The 14,871-nt window shown below is 40.6% G+C and overlaps 1 protein-coding gene across 1 annotated transcript in view; it reads right to left on the bottom strand.

Annotated features, from left to right (window-relative positions):
- The window catches only part of TRIM55 (tripartite motif containing 55), a 214,016-nt gene extending 199,365 nt beyond the window's left edge, over positions 1-14,651 (bottom strand). Inside the window, exons 1-2 of the mRNA XM_073631744.1 lie at positions 14,271-14,651; positions 11,696-11,877 (exon numbers count right to left, since the gene is read on the bottom strand). Of these exons, the coding sequence (XP_073487845.1) occupies positions 11,696-11,877; positions 14,271-14,438 (350 nt within the window). The 5' untranslated portion in view covers positions 14,439-14,651. The remainder of the gene's footprint in view (positions 1-11,695; positions 11,878-14,270) is intronic.
- Between the last annotated feature and the right edge of the window lie 220 nt (positions 14,652-14,871).

Genomic DNA, 14,871 nt, shown 5'->3' with positions numbered 1-14,871 from the left:
CTCACCCAGAATGCAACTCGGAGGACCACCTCCACCGAGTTGGAGAAGAGCATCCATACGCTTCAGCACGTTGCCTTTCCAACACTAACCAGTGATAACAGCTACACCCACCGGTCAGCACGGAAACACACACAACGTCAGCCAAGCTGGAACAGAGGCAAACATAACCTTCCTAACGAACAAATTACTAAATTTACCTAACATGCGGTAGATTGCAAATCTACCAGCGCTACATACTCCCCCCACTACAATAGACGTTGTCCCCAACGTCTGTCCAAAAACAGTGACAATAACTCCCAAGCCTGAGAGTAAGCATTTGAGTTTCTTATAACTTTGGATAGACAGAGAGAGAGAAAGGGACAGTGAAAGACACTATAAGACTTATATCTATGATTGTACACAACCTCACTATCTAACTAGCTGAAAAGCCTCCCAGCTTAATATAAGATCCGATGATCCCTGAAAAGGAAACATAGTTAAACACACAAATGTATATCCTACACAACATTAGGAGCAAAGCCTCATTTAAAAATGAGACTCTCTTCCTATAACCTATACCAAAAAAAATATTCTTTAGGAGTCCATCCCTATATACAATTCTTCTTCTCTTTTTTTTTTTGTGAAACAAAATCCAGCTAGCAAAAGGAAGTCCTTGGATTTAAACACTGAACAGAATATGTAGATCTTGACAACGCAGATCTCTTTACCCTGACGCGAACTAGCTAAATAACTTCAAAGTTCTTTTGTCCATAGTTACCAGTAAAACCGGGGATCTGGCAAGGTCAGTGTCTTTCCCTCTTTATCCACTGTGGTAATAAAATACACAACATTGTCCTTTCCCGGCCTGCAAATTACCACTTTGTCAGCATAGATGTGCCGACCGAAATTCCAATGTTCAAAGCATCCGCTAAAACGTTCATCCATCTTAACAGAACATCCAATCTTTCTGAAGGACTTAGGTACAGACAAATAGTCCCATCAATAGTACTGTGCGGCTCCACACAGGGTGACGTCTTCCCAGAACTCAGGGCTGTCCATTTAGGGAAAGTCATAGCGGAAGCAACATCCTCACTTTGTGACCACAATAACTCTTGTGACATAGTCTCAAATAGGTCATCATCACTGGAAAGATCCGACATGGATTCTATTTCCGAATCTCCCAACTCTTCCGCTGGCAAACATTTATTTACAGTCCCGGACACATTCCCCAACAGTGGCTTACCCGTTCCTGACGTGGACTCTGGTAGCTCCGGTCCAGGTAACCTCTGGGGTAGGCCTCGACCACGGCTGCGGGAAGCCTTTACATAGCCCACCTTCCTTTGAGTAGGCACAACAGGAGTAGGCGTAGTGGACGCAGAAACCAAAGTAATGTCCCCTGATGAGACAACAGCAGCAGTGTCTCCTTCTGGAACATTGCCAGTAATGACAGGCAAAGTGGCGGCCTGTCGCTCTCTCTCTGTAGCGATAGCAGCTTCTACTGTGGCGATACCTGTTGCCCAATCTATCCGATAAGCACGGGGCAACGTGGTAGGTTGCTCCACCACAAACAAGTACTCTCCACATTGCGGACATCAGCCAAATGGACGAAGATGCACGGCCAATCCTTCGCATCAATGGCAGATCATGCCCAGTCTCTCAACATCTCCTGAGGTATACAGCACAAACCTCTCCTGCGGCTTCAAACGAACTCCAGTATCCGTAAGCAGAGTTCCAGATAGCACAGTATTCATCACGGTGCTTGTAGGGAACACTCTCGGTCCCACAACTGGCTGCATCGCCAGCAAAGACATGGCCACACTCTGATCTTCTTAGCACGATCACAAGGCTTCTCTTTTCCTCTGGTGCCAAACACATACCCGCGTCCCACGCGGTAGAAAGTAGGGTAACTCCTCCCACTTGTTCTTCTAGTCACGTAGCTCTCGGGCCTTTTACTGGCTCCCGCCATCTACGCACTCAGAAATAAAGTCCTGCAGTTTTACCTTTTCTCTTCCTGAAAGATTCTCTTCGTAAACTCCCGGTAAAACACTCCACTGGGTTGCGAGAATTGACGGTCAACAAATTCCGGACAACGCCCCCACGTGTAGCAATAACTCTCGGTGGAGCTGCTGGTTTAAGCGGGTCTGTTACCTTCACTCTGCTTCCCTCTGTTTCACCGGCACTGGGACTAGGGTTCGGTTGAGTTTACCTCTGGACGACACACGCACCAACACTGGAGTACGTTTTCAATGCTTTATTAAACACTTGACTTAGGAAATAGCAGGAAAGAGTCGGAAAGGAAACTGCAGAAGAAAATCAAACATCTTCTTGTAGGGTTCTTTTAACAAATGTTCGGGTAGAATTCAGATATTGTATGGAATGCACTCCCCTCGTGGGACACACTCCTTGCTCGTCTGGATAGGCCTCTCTCACCAGTCTAGCAGCCAGTACGCAGCACGAATCAAAGTCTCTGCCACAGACTTGCTTGGGAACAAAATCCGTACGATCCTCTGCCACAGGATGTATCAGATTTTCTGTAATGAATGTCAGTCACAGTGCCTGAACCTTTAAGCCAACCCGGCAACACTATGCTGTATAGTTACTTTTGGATACGTCCTCCAACCGAGTCACCAGGCCCCTCTATAGACCAGCATGCTGCGTAATCCCTCCAAGACGGGTCCTCCCCTGGGATCTCCTCGGTTGTCCAGCTTCGTCACACAGGACCGACAGCTCAGGACCATTCCTCGGCCGCGGTGGTAGGCCCCAGACAAGCCTCTGGACCCACCCCTGCGCCGCTGTATCGTGGACCCCTGGAACGGAGGACCACGAGGTAGCTCCTTAATGCATACCTGTTGGCCAGGAGGGCCAGCAGGTGGCTGAAAACGAACCCAAAGTATGGCGTCTGTCCCATAAATACCCTCGCCCAGAATGCAACTCGGAGGACCACCTCCACCGAGTTGTCTCCGGGACAGAAGAGCATCCATACGCTACAACACGTTGCCTTTCCAACACTAACCAGTGATAACAGCTACACCCACCGGTCAGCACGGAAACACACACAACGTCAGCCAAGCTGGAACAGAGGCAAACTTAACCTTCCTAACGAACAAATTACTAAATTTACCTAACATGCGGTAGATTGCATTCTACTTACATTCTGCTGCTTTTCCTGAGTACAGGGATAACACATGTGTGAGACTTTTTGGGAGTCTAGCTGCGTACAGGACCCCGAAAACCAATCACCGCCTTCAGGATTTCTAAGGGCGTAAATTTTTAATTGCACACCTCACTACCTATCACAGTTCGGAGGCCATGAAATGCCAAGATAGCACAAACTCCCCCCAAATTACCCCATTTTGGAAAGTAGACACACCAAGCAATTTGCTGAGAGGCTTGTTGAGTCCATGGAATAATTTATATTTTGCCACAAGTTTCTGGAAAATTTTATTTTTTTTTTTTTAGGCAAAGTTGTCACTAAATTATATATTGCTCGCACATGCCATGGGTATATGTGGAATTACACCCCAAAATACATTCTGCTGCTTCTCCTGAGTACAGGGATACCATATGTGTGAGACTTTTTGGGAGCCTAACCATGTACAGGACCCCGAAAACCAGTCACCGTATCCAGGCTTTCTAAGGGCGTATCACAGTCATCGTATCACTACCTATCACAGTTTCAGAGGCCCTGAAATGTCAAGATAGCACAACCCCCCCCCCCAAAAAAAAACAACCCCATTTTGGACAAGTGATTGAAAAATGACAAAAAAAATACATTTTTTACACAAAGTTGCTTTTTTTTTGTTTTACACAAAGTTGTGAATAAATGATATATTGCTCAAACATGCCATGGGGATATATGTGGAATTACACCCCAAAATAAATTATTCTGCTTCTCCTAAGTACAGGGATACTACATGTGTGAGACTTTTTGGAAGTCTAGCCGCATACAGGACCCCGAAAACCAATCATCACCTTCAGGATTTCTAAGGGCGTAAATTTTTGATTTCACTCCTCCCTGCCTATCACAGTTTCGGAGGCCATGAAATGCAAAGATAGCACAAAACCCCCCAAATTACCCCATTTTGGAGTGTAGACACCCCAAGCTATTTGCTGAAAGGCATGTTGAGTATTTTGTAGATCTCACTTTTTGTCACAAAGTTATGAAAATTGAAAAAAGAAAACAAGAAAACATTTTCCTTTTCTTTCTTCATTTTCAAAAACAAATGAGAGCTGAAAAATACTCACCATGCCTCTTAGCAAATACCTTGGGGTGTCTAATATCCAAAATGGGGTAATTTGGGGGGTGGTTTGTGCTATCTTGGCATTTCATGGCCTCCGAAACTGTGATAGGCAGTGAGGAGTGAAATAAAAAATGTACACCCTTAGAAATCCTGAAGGCGGTGATTGGTTTTCAGGGTCCTGTATGTGGGTAGACTGCCAAAAAGTCGCTGGAGTCGCTAATTTATGTATCGTGAGAGCAAACCCTGTTGCTGTTAAAATAAATAAATCCGTGCTGCAATGGCGTACCTGAAAAACAATGATAACAATAAAACATTAACACAATAAAACAACTTTTTTTTATTGCAATCTGTGGCAAAAAAAGAGTAAAAAATATATGCCGAAGCACTGGGGCAATCTGCCCCTATTGCAAATCATCCCTCCACCCCTGCCCCCATGCTTTGGCATATATGCTCTTTTTTTTTAACTGTGGTGGTGAAATCACCTCTTACAGCGCTGGAGTCACAGCTTTTTGTATCGTGAGAGCAAACCCTGTTAGAATATATAAACCTGTGCTGCAGCTGAATGGTGTACCTGCAAAGCAAATAATGGTTAACATTAAAACAAAGTTACATTACAGTGTAACAGTAAGACATACCATACCTGCAAAGCAAATACAATAAAATACAGTAAAAATAAAACATTACAGTTAAGCATAAAATTCAGTAACAATAGAGAGAGAACAATAGATAGAGAACAAAGAGAGAAGAAAAATAAAACGACCACTATTTTTTATTTTTTTCTCTTTTCTTTTTTTGTGTGTTTTTTTTTTTGCACTTTTATTTTAACTGTAAACGTTTCAGATTAGGGTTTCTCAAAATGTGATGGCCATCTCATCCTTCGAAACCCTGTGTAAGTATGCCCTAGGACTGTGCAGTGCTGTACCCTACGCTAATACTCCACTAGGGTGTGGTAGCAACAAAAACATTCACCGATGCAGAGACCAGGTTGGTCAGGACAGGAGGGACAATAAAAGCGGGTGTCACGCCTATATTTGTGTTTTTTGCAGACACTACATCTTCTTTGGGGAGATCTTTGCGTAGAGGTAAATTCTACAATCAAAAAGGTGACTAAAAAGTGGCACGCTTGTGTAATAATTGTCCACATACAAGTAGTACCCCTTTCCGAATAAGGCAGACACCAAGTCCAAAACAATCTTGCCAGTGCTCCCTATGAAATCTGGGCAGTTGGGGGCCCACGTGACTGTCTTTTCCTTCGTAAACCCTAAAACTATATGTATATCCTGTTGCCCTGTCACAGAGCTTATACAACTTGACCCCATATCTGGCACGCTTGCTGGGGAGATAGTGTTTGAATAACAAGCAGCCAGAAAATTTAATCAGGGAGTCATCAATGCAGACAACTTGATCGGGAATACACAAGGCTGCAAACTGTTGGTTGAAGTGGTTTACTAGGTAATAGTGGATGTAGAAGGGATAATACAGCTGTAACTTCTAATCCTGGGGTGAATGCAAGGGCAATTCAAAAACAAAGCTCTATAACTATGGGAAAGTTAATTTAATGCACCCATACAACATTGAGAGGAGTATTCCCAAATGCTAGGAGCCTAGCTAACAAAATGGAGGAACTGGAGCTGCTACTACATGAGGAGGACTTAGACTTTGTGGGAATAACTGAAACTTGGTTTGACAGCTCACACGATTGGCTGGCAAATATCCAGGGGTATTCCTTGTATCAGAAACACAGGGAAGGTAGAAGAGGGGGAGGGGTGTGTCTATATGTAAAAAATTATGTAAGGGTGGCAGAGGGGAGTGACATAGTGAACGGGATGAGGGGGAGGTGGAATCAGTATGGGTAGAACTTCACAGAGAATAAGTAAGTGGGAAATCAATAGTAGGGGTATGTTATAGAGCCCCAACCTAAAGGAGGAGGAAGAGCTGGGCCTACTATCACAGTTGGAAATGGCAGTGAGACAGGGAAATGTCATCATAATAGGGGACTTCAATTATCCCGATATTGACTGGGGAGAAGGGACAGCTCACTCATTAAAGGCTCATCATTTCATGAATGTCTTACAGGACAACTTCACGTCTCAATTGGTAAATTCCCCAAACTAGTAAGAATGCCCTGCTAGATTTATTAATTACGAACAATCCAAGTCTGATCTCAGATGTGGAAATATGGGACAACTTGGGATCTAGTGATCATAGAGGATGATCAAATTTAACATAAAACATAGAAAAGGGAGGCACGAGGGTAGCACAAGAACCCTAAATTTCAATCGAGCCAATTTTTTGGAACTGCGATCATTACTACATAACATAAATTGGGACCAAATCCTGGAAACATTAAACACTGAAGAAAAATGTGAATGCTTTAGGAGCATATTAAACAAAGATATCACACAGTGCATTCAAATGGCCAATAAATATAGAAGAGCGAAGAGTAAACCTGGGTGGTTAAACCGTAATGTAAAAAGCCTCATTAAAGAGAAAAAAATGGCTTTTAAACAATATAAAGGGAATGGGTCGCAGTCAGCATTCAAACACTACAAGGAATGCAATAAGAAGTGTAAGACCGTTATCAGGTCAGCCAAACAAGATTACGAGAGACACTTAGTGGAGGAAAGTAAAAAAAAAAAAATAATAATTTTTTAGATACATTAACAGTAAAAAGGCAAAATCAGAGCATATTGCCCGCATAAAAGACAAGGAAGGGAGGATGGTTACGGATGACACAGAGATGGCAACTGTACTAAATGCCTTTTTCTCATCAGTGTTTACGCAGGAAAGGGAAGGTATACCGACCACAGAAGTATTGTTGGGGACACATCACAACCCTTGTGGCTAACAGAGGCTGGAGTGAAGGAAAGACTAGATAGACTTACTACAAATAAATCACCAGGACCAGATGGCCTACACCCGAGAGTCCTCAGAGAACTCAGTCAGGTTATAGCCAGACCATTGTTCCTAATCTTTGTGTACCAGCTGATTGGAGAAAAGCCAATGTGATACCAATTTTCAAAAAAGGACAGTGACAAATCCTTGGGAACTAGAGGCCAGTCAGCCTAACATCAATCATTGGTAAATTATTGGAGGGAATGATAACGGACTATATCCAAGAATTTACTGAGGAAAAATGTATCTTAAGTAATCATTCTTGCCAGACCAATCTGTTAACATTCTATGAGAAAGTATGTTGTCATCTAGATGGGGGAAGGCCCATGGATTGAGTCTACCTGGATTTTGCAAAGGCATTCAATACAGTCCCCCATAAGCGCTTAATCTACAAGCTGAGGTCTGCAGGTGTAGACAATAAAATTTGTTCTTGAGTTAAAAACTGGTAACAGGGGCGTGTCCAAAGGGCGGTGATAAATATTGTGTACTCAGACTGATCTGGAGTGGTAAGTGGGGTGCCCCAGGGTTCTGTCTTGGGACCAATTCTATTTAAATTATTCATAAATGATATAGAGGAAGGGATAAATAGCTCAATCTCTGTTTTTGCAGACATCACAAAATTAAGCAGGGCAATAACTTCACATCAAGAAATAGAAATTTTACAGCAAGACCTGAACAAAATAATGGAGCAACTACATGGCAAATGAGGTTTAATGCGGAGAAATGTAAAGTAATGCAATTGGGGGCAAAAAACATAAATTCAAACTACTCACTAGGGGGAGAACAGATGGGGGAATCAAGGATGGAGAAAGACCTTGGGGTCCTAGTAGATAACAGATTGAGCAATAGCATGCAATGTCAAGCTGCAGCTACCAAAGTCAGGAGAATATTAACATGCATAAAAAAAGGGATACTGTATACTCCAGGGATAAAACTATAATCCTACCACTCAATAAAACATTGGTCGGACCACATCTGGAGTATTCTGTCCAGTTCTGGTCACCAGTCCTCAAAAGGGATGTGCTGGAACTGGAGAGAGTCCAAAGAAAGGCAACAAAATGAATAAGGGGACCAGAGGACCTCAATTACGAGGAAAGACTGCAAACACTAAATTTATTCTCACTGGAGAAAAGATGCTTGAGAGGAGATATGATAGCGATTTACAAATACCTCAATGGTGATCCCAGCATAGGAAAAAACTATTCAGTTTCAAAGAGTGTAAGAGGACAAGGGGCCACACATTGAGATTGGAGGAGAAGCGGTTTAACCCTTAAACCTTAAACCCATTGCTGGAATTGAACATAACTTACGGTTTACTCTGTAAGTATTTTCAGCTTGTGGTTGTCTCTGGTATTCCCTTCTCATTAGAAGACTCTATAGATTAATGGTCATTTTATTTACTTGATTTTCAGCATACATGTGCATCTTACACCTGACGATTGGCAAGAAGCCATGAAACGCGTCAGGTTGTCAACCAAGGGTGCCCAGCTTAGCCTATACCAATCATGAATTTCAACAATATTATTCATTTTTATCTGTCATCAATTATATGATTTATGTATGTTTAAAATGCAATCTCTATTGATTTATTTATCTGTAATCAGTGTATTAATCATGTCCATTGATTGTTTTGCATTAAATCTATCATTATTATTATAATCAATTATGCAAATTCTTTATGATTACATTTGTACTATATATTATTATATTATATTATTTCTTGATTATGCTCTCAAAACATCATGGACCACCCTTAGGGGTAAATGATATCAAATTAATTATACCTATCCATATATTGATTTATTCATATATATTATCCACAGTGACATGCTCCATGTAAAGTCCAACGCCCACTAAACAATTGTATTTCGACAAGGGGACTCCTCCCTACTCCCCCACCAGAATACACTGATCAGCGCTGGCAGCCAATGGTCAATGATTAGATGCTGGTTTTCCAGCATGTCCATTGAAGAAAAGGCAGTCGTTAGTTGTCAGACAGAGTACTGAACGCACTGATCATAAGTCGTCCGGTTCAGTGTGTACCCAGCTTAGCAAAGAAAGGGCTAAACAATGACTCTGCAATGAATGGAAATGGAAATACAACATCAGAGCTAATGTTAGCCATGTTTTCATCCCAGACAGATACTTTGTAGATGTGATAATTATTTCACATGGACTGGCCTGTACTGACCTGCAGGGAGTCATCATGTGTCATGTGTAAAGTATTTGTCAAACCAATTGGGTGTATATTCACCATGGCCATCAAGCATATTATATAACTCAAATGTTTTCCTCTCAGATTTCCTGTTATAAGCAGATTGTGGAAGACAGAAACCCACAGCCTTCAGCATCACCTGTTATGTTTCAGGATTTGCAGCATGTCCTGTTTTTTGCAGACACCACTGAATGTCTGTGAATTCTATTACTTAATCTACAATCCAAATGTATCAGCAAAAGAATCAGGATAACACAAAGGGTCGAGAGGCAGCTGCCTAAATATAGCTATCTCTCTTCTATGTAAAGATACATTGTACAGATCAAGGGTATTAAAGTATCTAACTGTAGGTATTTATCTGTTTTTTCATATCCAACTCTTTTAGATTCTACAGCCTTTTTTCCATAGGTCACCAGGTCTTTCCTCAACCATCCCCAATTGCTCACCTTGGGGCTGGTATGCAAAATGTGATGACACATGTGTAGAGCCAAATTGTACCCACATACTAGGGCCAATTAACCTACCAGAATGTCTTTGGGGTGTTGTAGGAATCCAGAGTACTTAGAGGAACCAAGCAAAAATACAGGGAGAGCAAACTCCATGCAGATAATGGCCAAGATTCAAACCAATGACCTAGTGCTGCACGGCATAAGTGCTAACCATTAAACCGCAGTGCTATCTATTAGATAAAGTAAGCTGTTTCACAAAGTTAAAAACTATGGAATTACCATAATGCAATATGCAATCACAAAAAAATATTGATGGGGAAAAAATATTTCCTGAAATTCCTGTTTATTACTTTCCCCACGGTATGTGCTGTATAAAATGTATGTAGTCTCAGCTACATAAAGTACAGGGCTGTGTTCCTGCCATGGGATGGGAATTTCCTGTCCCGCTCTCAGAACAAAATCGAGCCAGGCTAAGTGCTGCTCAGCCATTCACATATAATGAAAACTGCCATAACACACAGATGACTTCAGCTTCCAGTCACCAATGTAGGATAGAAAAGACAGCAGGTATTGTTCCAAACGGCAGAAAAGAAGACAATGCATTAAAAATCCTGGGACCCTGCAGGATCTGGGCTGATCCGAACTGGGCATAAAGACAAAAGAAGAGGAGCACAGGATCCTATTAAAAACATAGTAACATTTATTCACTCCATACTCCATACACTCCAAACGAACTATGTAAAGTATATTTAAAGATGGAGTTCAGCTTTAAGCACACTTACGTTAGGGTAGCTCTGTGTCAGCATGGACAAGTAGAGAGCAGGATGTCATCACAAGTGAGGCCTGCATGTAGCAGTGGCAGTAAGCAATCCTAAAGCTGGCTCAGGAGGGACCCGCTCAATATGACAGCTGGTGTTCACTGTAGTATAGAGTGTAGTGTAGAGTGTTGCATCTCCTGCCACTGTTCCAGCATGTGGCTGCACTTTATGTCTGGCAGGGGGGCTGTAACGCATTTCAAAGGTGTTCATTCTTTGTTGGGATTGCTCACTACCGCTGCTACATACAGTCCTCGCTTGTGATGACATCTTGCTCTCTACTTGTCCATGCTGACACAGAGCTGACTTAATGTATGTGTGCTTAATTAATGGAGTGAATAAATGCTACTAAGTTTTTAATGGGATATCATGCTCTTGTTCTTCAGCCTTCACATGGAGCTTTGTATTCTATGAATGAAGAGACTGTGATACCATTGGCCTACCTCTCCACCTCAGCCAATTATAGGTAGCTTTGTATTCATTCAAAGAATACAAAGCTCCCTGTTAATGGCTTAGCAGCTCTCAGCTCAACTTGATTTTGTTGTGGGAGTGGGGTGGAAACTTCCCATCCTGCTGCTGAATCACAGCGCTGTATACTGTATGTAGATGAGTGCTTACAGCAGACACATCTAGTAGTGACGGTAATAATTAACTTAGACCAGCTAGTTAGAACAAACTATTTAAAATTCATTGAAGATGGAGATTGGCTTTAAAAAACATATTAAAATAGTGCAAACAGTATAAAGTTCAAAACTGATATGCAAAATGCGGTAACCTATAGCAAACAAACAGAAATAACATTCCAGTTGTTGTGAATAAGAAAACTTTAGTTGGTTGCAATGGGTTACCACACTTTATACTTTGCTTTGCACTGATTTTCTTGAAAATCCACACAATGAACTGAAAGGCACACTATAACTACAGCAGCTTTGCCCAGATACCAGTAATGCTAAATCTATAAAATGCACTCAATGGCTTGGGCACTAATTGGTAACTATTTGGTTTAACAATTCCAATATGAGCCCCAAAAAATAAAACCTTAATAAAAATTTTTACTCTTTATAGTAAATAATACAAGCTAATTATAACAAATGCAGGTACCTTGTAGATTTAGTTGATTCCTGCTTGTAAATATCAATGATATTTTCAACCAGCAAGTTTCTTTGCAAGCCATACACTCCATGTCGGTCCAGAACCACTTCATGTCTGCAGGATGGGCAACGGAAGCGACCTCCTGTGGCCACAGTGTTTCCTCCTCTGGTTGGTAAATATGGGTTGGAAGCCTATTTACATGAGAGTAAAACACCTTAATATAATTTGCATCTTACAGAATGTAAGCATTATACTTCCATAGTGCTCAGCTGTCTACATATTAAAGAACATTTTCAATAGTAGAGAAACCAAAGTGGCAATACTGACTGAGATATTGATGTTATTTTATTTTTCTTACATGAGTGTAGTAAAAGCAGGAAAAGGCCTCAAAGGGTCTCAAAATGAGATCTGTGGAGATGGATGTGTACAGCTGAGAAAGGTGTGTTGATTACAGGCACTGTACTGCTATTTGCCCAGTCCTCCAACTGCTGCTGGTTTGTCTGAGCAACATTAGCTTGTTACTACACCTATTCCAAAAGTAAGGTATCCTGGTAGATTTCTCCGTAACCAAGAAATCGAGGTGTAGGTCACAGATCACTGAGGTCTCAGGTTAAGCTTTTCATGAAGAGCAGCAGGTCATAACTATGAGTAACTACCTTCACCTCCCTCTACTCCATTAACCCAGCTTGTTGGATTTTTCAAAATTTTAGGTTTTGCTGACAATTGTGTACTTCCATAAACCTGGAGACCTACAGTATGTTGGGTTATTATTTACTATATTAGTTTAATATTGATTGTCTTTGTAAGAAGTTGAGGAAAAGTGAGTTGCGATTTGAGCTGGCCATTAGTTCTCAAATTCAAAAACAGGTAGAAGGGAAAAGTGAAAGTGTACCTGTAACAGCCAATCAGATATTTGCTTTCATTTAATAAGTTAAAAAAGAAAATTAATTCACAAGAATTGGTTACTCACCTAAGACCATTTTAGGGGATCTTGATCCAGAATGAGATATTAGAGGGGTAATTAAGGGTCAAATAATTCTCAGCACTGTCTGTTGGTGCCAAGAATAGAGTGACATACAGTAAGTACTCATAAAGTAAACTGAAATCCTACATTACCACTCTACTTCCAGTGCAAATTGCTTACAGTCTATACAGTGCAGGTGCAAAAACTCATTAACCAATATTTATATTTGCTTATACAGATATGTCGACTGAAGGTTTTGGTACCCTTGTTCCAACACCTTGAGGATGCCTCTGACATAATATACTGTATACTAAGTAATAGTTGATGAGGGCACACAATTTGAACTGGTACATTGAATATGATGAGTAAGGGACTTTTCATTTCTTCCCCTGTGAGATTTGGCTACAAAAATGTGACATGTCTTGTATACAATGGTCAACATAGACAGTTTTTTTCCATGTACTTAGTAATGCCAGAGAGCAATAAATTCAGTAATATAATGTAGAAATAACATTTAGATATAGATATGCAAAAAACAAACACAATTTCCATTGATAATGCAATCTACCTAAAAATACATACTTATTTTTATAAAGATATTTTTGCTGATCACTTGCCCAAAGTTGCGTCTTCATTTCTCCTGTTTGCTAAATTTTGTGGAATAGATGTGTGGCAGTATATATTTAAAATAGAATTCCCCCTCACTTGCTATTCCAGTGATAGTGGTAAAACAAAAATGCAAAGTCTGTAAAGCTTTGGCTTTTTATCCATTACTAGAAAAAAAAACATTTTGGCTGGTGTGACAATTTTATGTGTCAGTGTCATTATACATGTTTCTATTTCTAACAAGCTTGCTACTGTAAACTTTGAGATCCTTTCTCTATGCTGCTGGTATGTTGCATCTCTTTAGCATTAGTGTAACATTTATTACATATCAAATGCATGTTCTTTGGGATTTTTTCCAAATTTAAATGTTTACTCACACGCATTTTAAAAATTGTTGCAGGATTTAATTGTATATGTGTATATTATATATTTTATATATTAGCTTTATTTTTTTTAGCATTATAAATAATGATTCAGATGGATTCTAACATACATAAAACTGTCAAGCGCACTGCTGAAAACCTGATCAGATGTCACTTCTTATGAGCCTGGAGGACACAGAACACAGATGACCCCTGACTTGACATTACTGTACCTAGCACATTGCTCTACTACTAGTAAAAACAAGCACATTTGTCTTTCATACAACCAACAAATGTAAAGTAGCACAACTGTAAAGGTAATGTAAAGTGTGTAAATCATAACAACCAATCAAATTTTACTTTATGGATGTCAGCTTATTGAAAGATGAATACTAAAGATTGCTTTGGGATACTAAAGCTTTCACATTGTCTTTTATCTTACTGAATGAGACAAAAAATACACAGTGGTTCATAGCCAGATAATGTTTTTTGGTCAGTTAATTAAAATGAAAATGTGGGCATTTCAGTCATAGTTTATTTAATCTTCTGCATTTTTATAATGGATGCAATAACTTTTTTCAGTCTATTATGTAACCTAATTTGGATTTTACTCTCTGTGATGGTACATGTTCTGGCTTTGAAAACATCTTACCTGGAAAATGTCGCTGGCACATTTCCTACACAGATTATGTTGGCAAGGAAGGATTACCACTGGCTTGGAAAACATTTCCAGACATATTGGACATATAAGTTGCTTCTCCAAGTTATCCATAGTTTGCTGTTCTTTACTCAAGGACTGGTAAGTCAGCGAGGTGCTCATCTCCTAGCTATTTCGAGGAGAGTAATTTCAGAAGAAATAGACTGTGGTGATGAGTTTCCGGGTCTGTTCTCTTCAAATAATTCCTGGACTCGTGTGATCAAATATCCTATGAGTTTCCTCAGCTGGGTGACATTGTTTAAAGGATCATTTGAAAAGTGCTCAAGCTGTTTTTAGCAGCACTCTGTCACATGTTGCTATACTGCTCTGTCCATATATGAAAGTGACACATGGATAGATATAGACAGCTGACAGATCCCAGGGATGTCTGCTCCACATTCCTCTCTGTGGGAATAGGGAGGGTCAGATCAAGTGGGCAGAAGGACATCTGGAGCCCAACGACAGCTGCCACTAAATGTGTCACTAAATGCTCGCTCTCTACACTAGAGCCGTGTGGCAAGAAAAGTTTCTAAGTGCAGAACCTTTTCTTCTGGAC

This window comes from Aquarana catesbeiana, linkage group LG05 (genome assembly GCF_042186555.1).
Source record: "Aquarana catesbeiana isolate 2022-GZ linkage group LG05, ASM4218655v1, whole genome shotgun sequence".
Taxonomy (NCBI): domain Eukaryota; kingdom Metazoa; phylum Chordata; class Amphibia; order Anura; family Ranidae; genus Aquarana; species Aquarana catesbeiana.
The sequence above is the reverse complement of the archived record's forward strand: the minus strand, read 5'-3'. Positions and strand labels throughout refer to the sequence as shown.